Source organism: Manacus candei, unplaced genomic scaffold (genome assembly GCF_025592945.1).
Source record: "Manacus candei isolate 608988 ecotype Guabito, Panama unplaced genomic scaffold, ASM2559294v1 h1tg000015l, whole genome shotgun sequence".
NCBI lineage: Eukaryota > Metazoa > Chordata > Aves > Passeriformes > Pipridae > Manacus > Manacus candei.
Genome location: NW_026138063.1, coordinates 4,520,264 through 4,537,363, shown reverse-complemented (window position 1 = coordinate 4,537,363; position 17,100 = coordinate 4,520,264). Strand labels below are relative to the sequence as shown.

The window sequence follows — 17,100 nt, the reverse complement described above, 5'->3', positions numbered from 1 at the left end:
CTTCTTGAAAATATTCCAAATGGTTTGTTATTTTCAGTCGATTACATGGCACCAGAAGCAGGCAGTTTTAAAGGAGAAAACTGAGATGTTTCTCCAAAGTAACAAAAGAAAAGTCTATGCATCATAAGCAACTTCAGACCTTTTTACCCCCAGAACTTAGAGAACTGAAAATGCACTTCCAGCTCACAGACATCTAATGCCAGCATCTCAGTTTGCCCTCTGGGAAGATTTTAAGGGAACACAGGAGCTTTTATATGATTGATATCATGGTTTCAAAGTATATGTAAAGAAAATTGCAACCAATTTATGTTTTTCTATTTTAAAGGTCCTGATAATTTAATATTAAGTTTCCTGAAAGTACAGGGTTACCAAAAGCCTACAGACAAACAACAAAAATGAGAATAAAACTACCTTACAACTTTTCAAGGCAGTGACATCATCGTTAGGAAAGTAAGACATCCCTGTATCATGGCTTTAAGTACCCAACAAGAGTCTCACCCTGTTAAATCGTTTGGCTTGGAAAGTGTGACCATTTGCACAATAGAGCTTTCGCCACCGGCGGGCGCCTCGGCGATAAATGGATTCTAAGAGGAAAAACACAGGATTATCTCCATACAAATACAAACACAGAACTACAACAGCTGCTCATGGACCTTTCTGTGTAGAGGGATTTGCAGAGTAAAGTTTCACTCCTGCACCTTACAGGAAGACAGAGGAACGTTCCAAGTATCTTTTGAAGTTTTGGAAAAATTTGAAATAGAATATCCCAATCAATGCAGTTGATTTTGATTTTCCAGAATTAAAAGGAACAGTGAGTCAAGAGAAGGAAAGCTGTCCAAACAATACAAACACTGGTGTGCAAAGTATGCACCTGCCTTACCTAAACTTAGGGAGGAGCTGTGGGAGAAGGGGAAGGAGGAAGGGATGTGAATTTTGGGAGCATGTCCTGATTTATATGATGACTTGACAAATACTCCAGTGTTTTAGATCCAAAGCTGACACTGTTTGCTTGGTTTATTTTTTTTTAATTATTACTTTTATTTTTCCTTACTTGAGGCATATCAGGAAACAAAACTGAAAACTAAGATATACAAAACCACACTGAGCTGCAAATCTCTTTCTGATTCAGCCTGCAACCTCATTTTTTTCAGACATTCTGCCCAAGTTAACTGCACATTTGCATTTGTCAGAGACTTGGACACCAAGCTGACAGATGTGAGTGTGCATAACATATACACACTCTTTTATAAAACTTTAAGACTGAGGGGAAATTACCCCTCTAATGCCTAGAACATCAGCTAACGTAACTTAGGGGTTTTCAGAGAATCCTCCTGATAGTACCTAAAGATCCATTTTAAATCAATTAATCACAGATCTGTAAATGGTGACACAAGTCATTACCACTGGTTACCACTGGTTACAAGCCTTACATTTGTCACCCAGCAATCTGTCAACTCCCAAAAAGACAGGAATAGGATAAAAAACTGTCACGATAGAAAAGGCAAAAGCAAGGAAAGCAGAGTGACATGGATAGTTAACAGGAATGTGAAATGCTTATTAACAATGAGTCAGAAGTGACAAACAACATTAAGTTTAGCAAGACTTTCTATTCCTTTTCAATATTTAATTTATACAGATTTGCATTATTAATATTCATAAGTGTGGGATGCCAAATCATAGAATATCAGAATCTGCTAAAACAGGAAATCTGAACTGGTTTTCTGTACTTCTCAAATAAAATGCCCACTTACTGTCTTCTCCTGGACAAGGCATGCCAGGCCGCTCTGGTACACAAGGAAACACTGCAACAAAGACAGTAACTTCTGAGGAATTTTTATTTCAGACAGAAAATAAATCTTCGGGTTAAATACAACACTCCTGAAAGGCATTCAGCCATATGGGAGGACAACACTGACTGCATTTCAACAAAACCTACATACATGAGAAATACGAGCAAAAAGCAAAATAAATGAAGTTATTTCCTAAAGAAAGTAACCAGAAAAAAATAATGATTCTGGTTTCTCATGTGACCCATCTTCACAGTTGGTCAAGATTTCCAAATGCTATAAATGTATTATATGACAGTGTCCCAACAGCTACATATGATGTTGACAATATAAGTCTTTTTTTCTCCAGTTTATTTAGCTTTAGTAACACTACCCATTTTTTACAATTTATTCAGCTTCAGAACTGTCAAAGAGAAGTATAACTGCAGAGAGACAGCCCTGGTGCCAGTTTAATCAGAAGCTTATCAAATACCAAAATAAGTGGAGAAAGGGCAGATCAAAAAGTGAAGTAATATACAGAAACCCAGTGAAATACACCTACAAACAGATTACATTCTTCTTCCACATTTTAAAACTCCCTGTGGGAAGCCGAAAAGCTTCCTCTTCCTTCCAAATGGGCTGATGGTGAACTAGATTTTTTGCACCCTTTTAAGAGCAGGAGCATGTTAAGACACTGTAATGTAACACAACAATACTTCACAATGATCCCCTGCTCTTCTGCTCTAGTCTGGTAAACCAACATTCTACTTGCAAAAACTTACAAATAACAAGAAAAATACTTTGCAGAAGCTGCCAAAATAGGCATATAACCCTGAAAAATAAAAATTGAACAATTCCACATCAAACAGGGGCACGATATTATTGGATTTAAAACTGGTATTGGGTTTAAAACTGAAGTATTTAGTTTTAGAAAAGCCAAACTTTTGACTCATCTGGCATCACAAGTGGAGCTTATTAACTTTTTTCCTAATATAGATGCTGCTCTAAACCACTCATCAATAACAAAGTGCAGGATAGTAAATAAATTTAATAAATAAAACAAACAAACAAACTGCATCCCTTTTCCCATTCACTGCCAGCAAGTGTATGCAGGCACTTAGGCTGAATGAATGAAGAGACCTTGAAGTCTGTCAGGAAGATTGTCCTTCATCAATAAACTACCAGCAGATTATTTTCCCCCCCTTAATTTAATAAAGAACAGCTAAAATCACAGTGCAAGGTCATCAGCATCCCCCTGACACAATTCCACCACAGGCTTTAACCAAGGAGGACGTGCAAAAGGCACAGATAATGCAAGGTCAGAATTCCACTCTTCACAGGTTGTCCTAGTTAGGACAGCTGAGATCAGTTCATCATGGTGGGTGTAACCCAAAACTGTATTCTATAGCCTTCCATGTCATTTCCCAGAAACTAGACTATTGTTGTCAATAGACTATTCGCACCCTCTACCCATAGAGCCTGACTCCTCAGGCTATAAACTAGGTGTTAAGAGGCCTGTGAGATAGAAGGATGTTTCTGTCCTCACACCCTTTGTGAACTCCCCGCCCTGAGGGGAGTACCAAGCATTCCTGCCTGAACTGGAGGATATATAATCTTGGAGTTTTGGAACATTTTTCAACCCACTCGTGGGATCCAGAGGACGGCTGCATCTCATCGCTCTCAACCAGACTTAGACCACCACTGGACTGCGATCACCAGTTCTGGCCAGACTGCAGCAGCTCTCCCACCAGCAGGTTCTTCCCCTCTCCCTTTACTTTGGACTCAAACAGGGCCCAAGGAACACCACTTTGTTCAGGCCCCAGGGCACTGGGTTATACATTTGGGGTTTTGTGGGTTGAGACCAATTGTTTGTTTGTATTATTGTACTTACTGTATTATTTTAATAAATTGTTATTCTGACTTATAATCTCTCCTTTGAGTTGGGTTCATTCCCCCTGCTGGTTAACTTTTAAACCAGCACATTTTGGCGCCCAACGTGGGGCAGAGAGAGAGAAGTCAGAATCACAATTTCATTTGAAGCATTTGTCTATTTGAATATAGAAACTCCCTGATCACCATGTTGTTTGATGCACTCACATGGATGTTGTATTTGAGCCTGTTCATATTTCCACAGATGGCGTATTATTTGCCTGTTCTGATGCTCTCTTTAAGACCAGGGAGAGGGATCCAAATTGCTTTATTAGTATATTATGTTTATGTCATTCTAACATCAGAAGCAATGAGTTTCATTGTAAATGTGTATTCAGTCCTGTTTGCCTGTCCTGGTTTGGGTTGCTACCTCTGGGGCCTCATTAAAAATCGTACCCAGCTTTTTGGGGGAACAGGGGTGGATGGTTTCCAGCCTCCCACCTCCTTCTTCCCCTTCAGACCTGCTAAAACAGTTTTTGAAAATATTGAGTTCCCTTTTGATGTTAAGGACAGCATAATGTTATTGTTAGTGTTGCTCTGTCTGCTCTGTACTGTGTACACCATGTTTAGGGTCAGAAAAGTGCCTTTTAGGGAGGTTGGTTGGACACCTGCCCTGGGAGCAGATAATGCTGAGTGGCACGGGAAGTGGGAGGACATCAGCCAGTATTTGGAAAAGTTTTCTCCTCCAATGATCTGGAAATTCACCCCTGAACAACTGCAGGATCCTGTTAGCATGATAAGACTGGTGAAGGAAAAATGCTCTGGCAGCTCCAGAGATGGCCAGCTCACAGCAACCTGCTGGGCCCTGGCCACTGCCTACCGGGCACTGCTTGACATGATACAGCACTGTCAGGGGGAGGAGAGAAGGACCAAATCCGCAGACACCACGTCCACCCAAACCACAGCTGAGTCAGAGGGAGAAAGAAATGAACCAACCAGCACCGTGTCCACACAAACCATCGAGGAGCCAGAAGAACAAGCAAAACCAATAGCAGTCGCCCCTGTCCAGAAAAGGAAATCAAAGACTAAATCAGTTCGCATAGCAAATGATGACGAAGAGGCGGGACCTTCACATCCACCGGAGGAGACAGAGCCAGAAATAATCACTCGGTCCCTGTCCCTGGGTGAGCTACGTGAGCTCCGGAGAGAGTTCACACGACAGGCAAATGAGTCCATTCTGACCTGGCTGCTCCGAATCTGGGATGCCGCAGCTAACGATACGATCCTAGATGGGAGTGAAGCCAGACAGCTGGGATCCCTGTCTCGAGATGTAGTCATTGATCAGGGGATTGGAAGGAGGCAGGAAACTCTCAGCCTCTGGCGGCGACTGTTGTCCAGTGTGAGGGAGAGATACCTTTGCAAGGAGGACCTCCACGTACAGCAAGGACAGTGGAACACGATGGAACAAGGTATCCGGTGCTTAAGGGAGTTAGCTGTACTGGAGATAATCTTTTCAGAGGATGAAAGATTCCCTAAGAGTCCAGATGGCGTACAGTGCACCTCCCAAATGTGGTTAAAGTTTGCACGACTCGGGCCAGAAATGTATTCCCGCTACTTAGCAACGCTGCAATGGAGGGAGGGAGAGGACAAGGTGGGAGCATTGGTTAGCAAACTCAGGATTTATGAAGACACTGTCACCGCCCCATTACGAGCCCACGTCTCATCTGTGGAAACCAAACTGGCTGAACACGTCCGAAGCCTAGAAGAGAAAATTGAAGAGGGACACCAGAAGCTAAGAGAAGAAATTAAGGAAGGGATTTTCCATATCTCGCCAGGACGAACAAGAGTCTCTGCTATCAGGAGCCAGCGTCCCCCAGCTAAGGAGAGAAGGTACACTCCACGTGGCGATCTATGGTTTTACCTCCGTGAGCATGGAGAAGATATGAGGAAGTGGGATGGGAAACCCACCTCTTCCTTAGCAGCCCGGGTACGTGAACTGAAAAGAGGAACAAATACCATAAAGAACTCTTCAAGGGTAAACGTTGCTCCAGTCTCTCGTGGGCAAGACTCCAGACGGTACAGGAATGATGATACGTCTGATCCTCTTGAAGGGACCTCCAGGTCATACCCACAAGAAGAGCACAATGAGTACCATGACCAGGACTAGGGGTGCCCTGCCTCTAGCCAGGTAGAGGAGAGGGACAATCGAGTCTATTGGACTGTGTGGATTCGGTGGCCTGGCACATCAGAGCCACAAAGATATAAGGCTTTAGTGGACACTGGCGCACAATGTACATTAATGCCATCAAGATACGTAGGGGCAGAATCCATCTCTATTTCTGGGGTGACAGGGGGATCCCAACAGCTGACTGTACTGGAAGCTGAAGTGAGCCTGACTGGGAAGGAATGGCACAGACACCCCATCGTGACTGGTCCAGAGGCCCCGTGTATCCTTGGCATAGATTACCTGAGGAGTGGGTATTTCAAAGACCCAAAAGGACTTCGTTGGGCTTTTGGCATAGCTGCTGTGGAGACGGAGGAAATCAGACAGTTGAACACCTTGCCTGGTCTCTCAGAGGACCCCTCTGCTGTGGGACTGCTGAAGGTTGAAGAACAATTGGTACCGATAGCCACAGCAACAGTGCACCGTCGGCAATACCGCACCGACCGAGACTCTGTGACCCCTATACATAAGATGATCCGCGAACTGGAGACCCAGGGGGTGGTCAGCAAGACTCGTTCACCCTTTAATAGCCCTATATGGCCAGTGCGTAAGTCCAGCGGAGAGTGGAGGCTGACGGTGGATTACCGTGGACTCAATGAAGTCACACCACCCCTGAGTGCTGCTGTGCCGGACATGCTGGAGCTCCAGTACGAGCTGGAGTCCAAGGAAGCCAAGTGGTATGCCACCATTGACATAGCCAATGCCTTTTTCTCCATTCCTTTGGCAGCGGAGTGCAGACCACAATTTGCTTTCACTTGGAGAGGTGTGCAATACACCTGGAATCGACTGCCTCAGGGGTGGAAACACAGTCCCAGCATTTGCCATGGACTGATCCAGACCGCACTGGAAAAGGGTGAGGCTCCAGAGCACCTACAGTACATTGATGACATCATTGTATGGGGGAACACAGCGGGCGAAGTCTTCGAGAAAGGAGAGAAGATAATCCAGATTCTCCTAAGAGCCGGTTTTGCCATTAAACGGAGTAAGGTCAAGGGACCTGCTCAGGAAATTCAGTTCCTAGGAGTGAAGTGGCAAGATGGACGCCGTCTAATTCCAATGGAGGTGATTAACAAAATAGCAGCCATGTCCCCACCAACCAGCAAGAAGGAAACACAGGCTTTCCTAGGCGCTGTGGGCTTTTGGAGGATGCATATCCCCGAGTATAGTCAGATTGTAAGCCCTCTCTACCTTGTGACACGAAAGAAAAATGATTTCCAGTGGGGCCCCGAACAACAACAAGCCTTTGAACAAATTAAACAGGAGATTGCCCATGCAGTAGCCCTTGGGCCAGTAAGGACAGGACAGGATGTGAAGAACGTGCTCTACACCGCAGCCGGGGAGAATGGCCCTTCTTGGAGCCTCTGGCAGAAAGTGCCTGGGGAGACCCGAGGACGACCGCTGGGATTCTGGAGTCGGGGATACAAAGGATCTGAAGCCAGCTATACACCAACTGAGAAAGAGATCCTGGCTGCCTATGAAGGAGTTCGAGCTGCCTCAGAAGTAATCGGCACCGAAGCGCAGCTCCTCCTGGCACCCCGACTACCAGTGCTGGGCTGGATGTTCAAGGGAAGAGTTCCTTCCACACATCATGCCACCGATGCCACATGGAGTAAGTGGATCGCTCTGATCACGCAGCGAACCCGGATAGGGAATCCTAATCGCCCTGGGATTCTGGAAATTATCACCAATTGGCCCGAAGGTGAGAGTTTTGGACTATCCTCTGAAGAAGAGGAGGAGAAGGTGACACGGGCTGAGGAGGCCCCACCATATGACAAGCTACCCGCAGATGAAAGGCGATATGTGCTCTTCACGGATGGCTCCTGCCGCATTGTAGGGACAAACCGAAAATGGAAGGCAGCTGTATGGAGTCCCACACGGCGAGTTGCAGAAGCGACTGAAGGACAAGGTGGGTCAAGTCAGTTTGCAGAGCTTAAAGCCGTTCAGTTGGCTTTGGATATAGCTGAACGAGAGAAGTGGCCAAGACTCTATCTCTACACTGACTCATGGATGGTGGCCAATGCTCTGTGGGGATGGTTGGAAAGATGGAAAAAGGCCAACTGGCAGCGCCAAGGGAAACCCATCTGGGCGGCGGAGATGTGGCAGGACATCGCTGGTCGGGTAGAGAAGCTGAGTGTGAAGGTCCGTCACGTAGACGCTCATGTAGGCAAGAAACGGGCTAATGAGGAGCATCGTAACAACGAGCAGGCGGACCGAGCTGCCAGGATTAAAGTCTCTCAGGTAGATCTGGATTGGCAGCACAAAGGAGAATTATTTCTGGCTCGATGGGCCCATGACGCCTCCGGTCACCAGGGGAGAGATGCAACATACAGATGGGCTCGTGACCGAGGGGTGGACTTAACCAAGGACATTGTCTCACAGGTCATCCATGACTGTGAGACATGTGCTGCCATCAAGCAGGCCAAGCGGGTGAAGCCTCTATGGTATGGTGGACGGTGGTCAAAGTACAGGTATGGGGAAGCCTGGCAAGTTGACTACATCACGCTCCCCAAAACCCGCCAAGGCAAGCACTACGTACTGACCATGGTAGAAGGAAGCACTGGATGGTTGGAGACATACCCCGTGCCTCATGCCACTGCCCGGAATACCATCCTGGGCCTTGAAAAACAAGTCCTGTGGCGACACGGCACCCCGGAGAGAATTGAGTCTGATAATGGGACCCATTTCAAGAATGGCCTTGTAGACACCTGGGCCAAAGAGCACGGCATTGAGTGGGTGTATCATATCCCCTACCATGCACCAGCTGCTGGAAAAGTTGAGCGGTGCAACGGACTGCTGAAAACCACTCTGAAGGCACTGTGTGGGGAGACTCTCAAACACTGGGAGCTGCATTTAGCAAAGGCCACCTGGTTGGTCAACACCCGGGGTTCCATCAATCGAGCTGGCCCTGCCCAATCAGAACTTTTGCATACTGTAGATGGAGATAAAGTCCCCGTGGTACATATGAGAGGAATGTTAGGGAAGACTGTTTGGATTAGTCCCACCTCAAGCAAAGGCAAACCCATCCGAGGGATTGTTTTTGCTCAGGGACCTGGTTCCACGTGGTGGGTAATGCAAAAAGATGGGGAGACACGTTGTGTACCACAAGGGGACCTAATTTTGAGTGAGAATGGTCTGTAATGTTTCATTGTATATATATATATAGATAGATGGATAGATAGATGTATATAGTTTTAAAGGGATATAGTTTTTAAAGGGGGTTAATTTGGGCATGACATGGATGGCATAGAATAAGGGGTGGATAATGTCCTAGTTAGGACAGCTGAGATCAGTTCATCATGGTGGGTGTAACCCAAAACTGTATTCTATAGCCTTCCATGTCATTTCCCAGAAACTAGACTATTGTTGTCAATAGACTATTCGCACCCTCTACCCATAGAGCCTGACTCCTCAGGCTATAAACTAGGTGTTAAGAGGCCTGTGAGATAGAAGGATGTTTCTGTCCTCACACCCTTTGTGAACTCCCCGCCCTGAGGGGAGTACCAAGCATTCCTGCCTGAACTGGAGGATATATAATCTTGGAGTTTTGGAACATTTTTCAACCCACTCGTGGGATCCAGAGGACGGCTGCATCTCATCGCTCTCAACCAGACTTAGACCACCACTGGACTGCGATCACCAGTTCTGGCCAGACTGCAGCAGCTCTCCCACCAGCAGGTTCTTCCCCTCTCCCTTTACTTTGGACTCAAACAGGGCCCAAGGAACACCACTTTGTTCAGGCCCCAGGGCACTGGGTTATACATTTGGGGTTTTGTGGGTTGAGACCAATTGTTTGTTTGTATTATTGTACTTACTGTATTATTTTAATAAATTGTTATTCTGACTTATAATCTCTCCTTTGAGTTGGGTTCATTCCCCCTGCTGGTTAACTTTTAAACCAGCACACAGGTACAAACATGAGCAGCAATACAGCAAATTTCCCCTTACCATGAATCAGAAGCTCTGAATCCTTGTTTAGTTCATACAACCGAAAGGCCTCTTCTAACTCCAGCTGAGAAGAAACTGTACATGGATCTCCTGTGGAAAGATAACAGAACAACACAGCACTCATCCCAATTTGTTCTGTACCATTCCACAGTTCCCTCACAGTTGGTTCTGAGATAATTATTGTAACAAAGCAGAACAACATTCTCAATTGTGGTAGTATTTATTTTTAACGCTCTTCAGAGAGTACATCTGAAAATACATTCATATTGAATGCTTTCAGGGGAAATAAAAATATGGGATATTCCCAAGAGGCAAGCAGATCATCATCCCAAAACATCACTGGTTTGGTCTGCTACAAGCATGGTCATAGATCATCTCAGTACAGGGGGTGCAGGTTATGGTCCAGCACCTAAAAACCTTCTGAGATTACATTTTATTTAGCAGATTTTTAATTAGAACGGAGTCAATTCTATTTTCACAGCTGCTTCAACACTGCCAAGAATTTAACCAGAGGTGCAAAACCAGTTACACCTCTAGTCTCTCCTCAAACCTCAATGAAAACTTCTGACAAATAACATAATCTAAGCACAACATCCCATTTCTCTGATTTTTAACTAATACTTTCACACTCTCACTTTTTTGAAATAAAATCCCTTAAAGAAAGGGCACCAAGGCAGGAAAAAAAGTGTGGGTTGGCTGGTTTTGTTTCTTTTTTATAAAACAATTGCAGTTTTGTCAACCATTTGAGATGGTGCAGGTTAAATTACATGCCAAATACTTGATGATAGAGTTTCTCTGCCAAGACTGTGTTTTCTTTGGTGTCTGATGCAAATTAGTAACATTATAAAAAAACTGTCCCCCTAAAACAGTAAGCCTTTTTCAAAATAATACTACAATTACAACTGAAACATTTTTAAAACAATGTTGAATCTCAATCATCTGCCCCAAAGAAAGAAAATATTTCTAGTTATTAGTTCAATTTTTTCCCCTCTCTCCACCTACACAAGATGTTCTGTGCAAGAACAAGGGATTTATCTCTGCCTGCTTGTACTCCAACATGAGCAGAACAAGATTCTTTCTAGCCAAAACCCCACAGAGCAAGTCTGCTGCCATATAACACTTCCAATTTTTAAAAGAAATGCTACTTTTCATGTCCTTAAGTGGTAAATTGGAAGAAGGCAGGACAATTCCCATCTCAGCTGAACTGGATCCACTCTGGAGGTTTTACTGCTCTGAGTCTTTGGTCAAGACCATGGTTTGAAAGTTAATGAGCAACAGTCTATTAACTATTTAAGCTCACTATTAAACTCACCCCACAGAAGTTTTTCCAGTTAATTTGTTTTGTTTCTAATGTATCATAATGTATTTGTTTCTAATGTCTCTTCCCCCAGCACAGGAAGGACATGGACCTGTTGGAGCAAGTCCAAGGAGGCCACCAAGATGATCAGAGGGCTGGAGCAGCTCTGCTGTGAGAAAAGGCTGAGAGAGTTTGGATTGTTCAGTCTGGAAAAGAGAAGCTTTGGGGTGACCTTATTGTGGCCTCCCAGTACCTGAAGGAGCTCATAAGAAAGATGGAGAGAGACTATTTACAAGGGCCTGGAATGACAGGACAACTGACAGAGAATAGGTTTAAATTGGGTATTAGGAGGAAGTTCTTCCCTGTGAGGGTGGTGAGGCCCTGGCACAGGTTACCCAGAGAAGCTGTGGATGTCCCATCCCTGGAAGTGTCCAAGGCCAGGTTGGACAGGGCTTGGAGCAACCTGGGCTAGTGGAAGGTGTCCCTGCCCATGGTAGGGGGTAGAACTGGATGAACTTTAGGGTCCCTTCCAACCCAGGCCATTCTGTGATTCTGTCCATTCTTTTCTGTTGCTAAAATAGTAATAAATGTAAATGGTCCATTTGCAGTGTTCTGCCTTTATTGTTTTCTGCACATCATAATCCCTCAGATGAGACTCTGAAGCCACCTGCCATCATTTCCCATCCATTTCCCTACAACTGGCCAACCTGAACATCCCACTGCCCACCCACTCCACAAACTTACATCATGCAGAGCACAGGGAAGAGAAGGAACAACTTATTGACTCAGACTCACTATTGGAATCAACAAACCAGTTTTTCTTCATTTGTTTTTGACATCTGTACAAACAGCTTTGTGTTTCCTTTTGGCAGAAGCAAAAGAGGGTCTCAAGAATAAGCAAACCAGGAACAGAAGTTGATAGACATCTCTTTCAACAAGTTCAAGCAGTACAAATATTGCAGTCAAAGACAGCTGGGACACACAGGAAAATATTTACTTTTGAGTTATACAGCAAGAAACAACAGACTGAGAACACACACAAGGCCAGTGCCCATCCCACAGGATGTTTCAGGAGACAGAGGGAAGATGAATCAGCCATATACAGATAAAATAGAAATTTGTCTAAAACCAAATCAAGTTAATTCTATTTTCCAGTAGCATCTGAGAATTTTGGAAGTGAGTCCACTCAACTAAATTAGATCTGTCTTTGTGTGCCATTACCTCTGTGACACAGGAGTAGTTACACATGATGCTTTCAGCTTGCAAAGGCTAAAACCACACTTAGTATATGCCAAATAAAAGCCTTACTGACCAGGTAAATCCAGTTCAGTCACACACATGAACAGTTCAGTCAGGAAGCAGTGATGCCTTAGATCCCTTATCTTGTCTTATACTATAAAAAGCATGAGCAAGAGTGTAACACGAACCAGCCCACAACACACATTTCCTCACGTTACTATTAAAGAGCAAACTTCAGTTTTAGTGAAGAGGATGTGATACAAGAATTTTCCAAGAAAGCAAAGCAGGTTTCTAGAAAGAATATCTACTGAAAACACTTCAGAGTGGTGGAGAGAGAGGAGGCAGGGGTCTGGGCAAGAGGCCATGCATTTTTCATGCAAGAATTACTCACAAAAAAGACAGAAGGATTTTTTTAAATACACTCCTCATCACCAAATTAACTTTTTTCCACCGACATTAAACTGTAAGTCAATGATTAAAGCAAACACGGCTTGCTCATGAAAATTAATTCCTTTGTGAACATATGAATATAATTCAGTCAAACTGCAGCATTCCTTTTTTCTTAACTTATGTCTAATTAAAGAGCAGAAATTGAGACAGAACAAACTGTGACTTCAAATAAATTATTGAACCAGCACAAAATTTTTATTAAAATATATACTTCTTACTATGACAGACACTGCAGACTCTTCCTCTGCAGTGAGGAATCCATTGTCCTCCTCATGACAAAACAACATAGCCAGCTAACTGTGAAGTAAATGTTCAACTCCAATAGCTCTGCTGTATGATAGTCATAAACACTTCATTTCACTGTACTGCATCTGCCTGGTGTAAATAACTGTGGTATAATGAGAGGAAATAAAAACCCCTACCCTGCTCAGACTCCCAAACCCACACAATCTTCAACACACCTGCCTACAGGGCTCTTCCAAAAATCAGCTCTGGTCCATGTTTAGCTTTCAGCTCCAAATAAACTGGCAGTCATCCAATTTTGAAAGGGAGGAAACAGTTCTATAAGCACCTTTTATGCTGATGGCTGCCTGCAAACACCAACCACGGCCAACAAATCACTGCACACTGGAGCCCTTTATGTACTGCATCAGCTAAAACAACTCCACAGCCATCCCATAACCCAGATGTGTCTTTGCTGGGGCACAGAGAAAATAGGACCTACAAATAACCTTTAAAAAAAAAAATACTGTACACATACAGCTCGACTGGATGACATCTGCTAAGGAACAGGGAGAACAGCCTCCAGACTTTTTTCATCCAAGGTAAACTTTAAGATGGATACTGTAAGTGCTAAAGATGACAGGTTCTCAGCTAAAGTTATTATTGCACTTTGATGAAAAGCAACTATACATCATTCAGACAAGTAATTTCCCTTTTAATATTTAGAAAAGGTTTTATTAGAAGTTATGTGTTAATAGACTTCAGGTTGTTAAAGTAACAGCTGATAACACTCGAGATATAATGTTTTTGGTTACACATAGAACTCAACTATATATTAAGTTGCACCAATATTTTAGATAAATACTGCTATTTGTGTAATTCAATGTCGGTCGAACTGTTTTTCAAAAATGTAAGATGTAAAGGGAATCATGGTCTTCTTCAGCAGTATAAGGGAGTACTTTCTGTTCCCTTCATAAGAAATCCCAACATTAAATTAACATTTTGATATTCACTGAGATCTTACTTGGTTTAAAAAGAGAGAAAGTTACTCAGCAGTGTGAAACAACCACCTTTTCATTAAGCTACATTTACTTAAAGGCACTGGATAACCATTATCTTTGGAGTCAGATTTACTATTTCTGTGCTTTATAAGAAGGCAGAGGGAAAGGAAAAGATGGAAAGAAAAGCTGGAAAGTTGAGCAGCATATTGATGAGCACTGATTTACCTTCCTCATCAATCCACTTCATGGTGAACAGCTGCTCGTTGTCGAAGGAGCACATGTCCCGAACTTCACTGCACAGTCCCTCAAACGAGATGGAAGGTTCAAAATAGGTTATCATGATGTCCCTGAGCAAGAGAAAAACAGATTTGAGAAATTACACTGCAAAATGTAGCACTTGACCATCACCTCTAACACTGTTCATATGCCACCAATATAAAACCCACCCCTGATGCAGCCTCCCTCCAAAATGTTAAAGTGAAGTACTGAGGTTCCCTTCCTATAGAAAAGTCAGGCTCCAAGTGACTTTTATTACTTGACATTTAATCCTCCAGATATCTGCTTCAGAGAAACTAAGATTTAATGCTCAAATACCTATGAAGTGAGTTGCAGCAGATATTAGCCACACAGAGAAATCAGATATATTACACCAATGGAAACTCAAGACTGAAATGCTGCAAATGTTTTGAATAATGTTAATAACATATTTTTGGTTTTACTTGCTCTGTAACAGTTATTTTGTTATTAGATATCAAAATGTAAAAACATACACATCTTCTCTGACTAATTTCTGATTGTGTAGATGTTATAAAAAATTAATGATAAATATTAAACAGGTTTTCTAGGAGATTTGGGGGGGATGTTCCAATTATTGAAAGTGCCTTTAAAACAAGAAGTGCCTTTAAACCTTCACTCTATGAAGGGAAGGTTGACAGAGAGCCATATACTTAGAATTCAAATTTATCTGTTAAGCAGAATGGGTATTTCTGTGATAATTGAGATTAAAAGTGAGTTAACCTGTTTTTAATATGTTAGCATAAAATGCTGACCAATTGTGTTGGTATTGTCTGGCCTTAAAGGGGAACAGGTGACTCAGGGTTCAGTCCCTGAAACAAAGGAGTCAGGAGATACAGTTCAGAGGAAGGTGGAAGGCTGTTTACAACACACTCCTCCTCAAACACCTCATTTAAACCCAGTGTCTGAGCTACAAGACTAATTTTCCCATAAAAACCTCAGCTAGCTGGATTTGCATCAGTGGGTGCCAGCTCCCAGGACTGTTTGGTGGGGGGAAAAAAATAACCAAAGCAACAGAGAAAGTTTTTATCTGGTCAAAATTCACATCAAGCTTTCTACCAGAATGAAGTGTACATATGCAGCAAGTTAAATGTCTTTAAATCACCTTGTGCATGGGCAGAGTGGGATCAAGGAGGTGACTTTATGTAACAGTTATGGTCAGGGAACCGGAACGACGCTCCAGAGCGCAGAGCACACGATAAACAAACTGCTGGCCTGAGGCTCCTCCACGTTCAGCAGCAGGAATAAAATCAAGCAGCAGTTTCTAAGCACTCCAGAAGAACAGCGAGTCTGCTTCTGGATTTATAAGCACGGTCAGCTGGTTCGGGTGCAGGAAAGACTCCAGTAAATAGGATGGAGGTGTCCAGGATAGACACCACACCTCTTCAATAATCTGAATAAAGCAGTCAAAAAGTTGCTACGTGGTTTGGTTGAGGAATTGCTCCTCATCTTTCCACATGAGACAAGATGCAAACCAAAACATTTGGAGCCCAGTATTTAGGCACAATACAGCAATTTGGGGCAAAGGAGGCTTCATTTGAAAGCCCCAACTGTGCCCACCCTACACAGCAAACTCTTCTGTGCAACACAAAGGTCTCCCTTTGCATCCTCCCTAAAACCAGCAATAACTGGGAAGCCAATTCCAAGGTTTGTGTCCCTGACGGAGGTGGATCTGACAGCGTGTTACTGTCACAGACACACGGGCACCCCCCACAGAGCAGCTCCCTGTTGGGAGGCAAAGCCTTAACCTGTATTTCCTGTTTTTCCGGGAAGGAAATAAGGCACTGCTTACTTGGCAGCGCCACTGATTTGGTGCTAAAGTTTACCATTCCTTTGTTTATTCACATTTTAGTCCTTCAAATAAAGGCTAGTTTAATTATTTTAGAATTTAAGCAAATCCTCTAGATTACTATCTTAATAGCTCCAACAGGACATGTATCAGACAGTTACCAGATAATTTGGAAGATCTCCTCTGCTATACCAAACACTGATCACTGTTTCAGAGAACTCTAGCTCAGAGCAATATTAAAAGAAAAAGATTATATTAAGTGTAAAAAAGGTTCCACAAGCAACATCTACAAAACAGCCTAATGTATCCCATATTATGTATGTGGAAATACAGATACATTACACATATTATCTACATACCCATATATTTATCACACACCTGGGTCAGTCATTAAGGCTTTTGATAATGTCTAATTACAGACCACTGAAATGAAGCCACACAGGACTCCTGGGGAATTCTGCTGTGTCAGGGTCATTTCTGTACCATAAGGGACAGGCACTGACACTCACAACCATTTAAAGCATTTCTTTCCCCTGTGGAGGTCTGAAGTATCAAACTACCTGATCCCACAATCAGTTTTTCGGGAAAAAATGTACTTTTGCAAAAGTAAACCAGTGTTGAAACAGCAAGAAGGGATGAAAGTGTCTCCATAGGCTTAGACCAAAGCTTTCTTATGCTGAACACTCTCCTTGATCATCAACAGACAACCCAAGACATTGTGCTTAAGAATTGGTCAGAAAGCATTCAAGACAAAGAACAATAAAAAGAAAGTATGCAAGAACTCAAGAATCCTTTAAAAATTAATTTTATGGAAATCCTTATGGAGGTACATTTTGATTTTACAATTAAAATTCAATTTTTTTCTCCCCTCTTTTCCCACTCATGCAACTACATTAAAATTAAGAAAAGAAGCAAGTTTAACATGTATCATGAGAGGACTGTCAGGAGTATTTTTCATTCGAACCAAGTCAAACTGAAGGCAGGCAGAGCACTGGTAACTGCTT

General features: G+C 43.1%; 1 protein-coding gene across 2 annotated transcripts in view; it reads right to left on the bottom strand.

Annotated features, from left to right (window-relative positions):
* PRKCI (protein kinase C iota) overlaps window positions 1-17,100 on the bottom strand; it is a 32,749-nt gene that overhangs the window by 12,533 nt on the left and 3,116 nt on the right. Inside the window, exons 2-5 of one of the 2 annotated variants that reach the window (XM_051781736.1) lie at window positions 14,239-14,360; window positions 9,805-9,894; window positions 1,752-1,802; window positions 499-584 (exon numbers count right to left, since the gene is read on the bottom strand). In XM_051781736.1, coding sequence (XP_051637696.1) covers window positions 499-584; window positions 1,752-1,802; window positions 9,805-9,894; window positions 14,239-14,360 — 349 coding nt within the window. Of the gene's footprint in view, window positions 1-498; window positions 585-1,751; window positions 1,803-9,804; window positions 9,895-14,238; window positions 14,361-17,100 lie in introns of those variants that run through there. The other variant, XM_051781737.1, reaches the window with a different exon arrangement.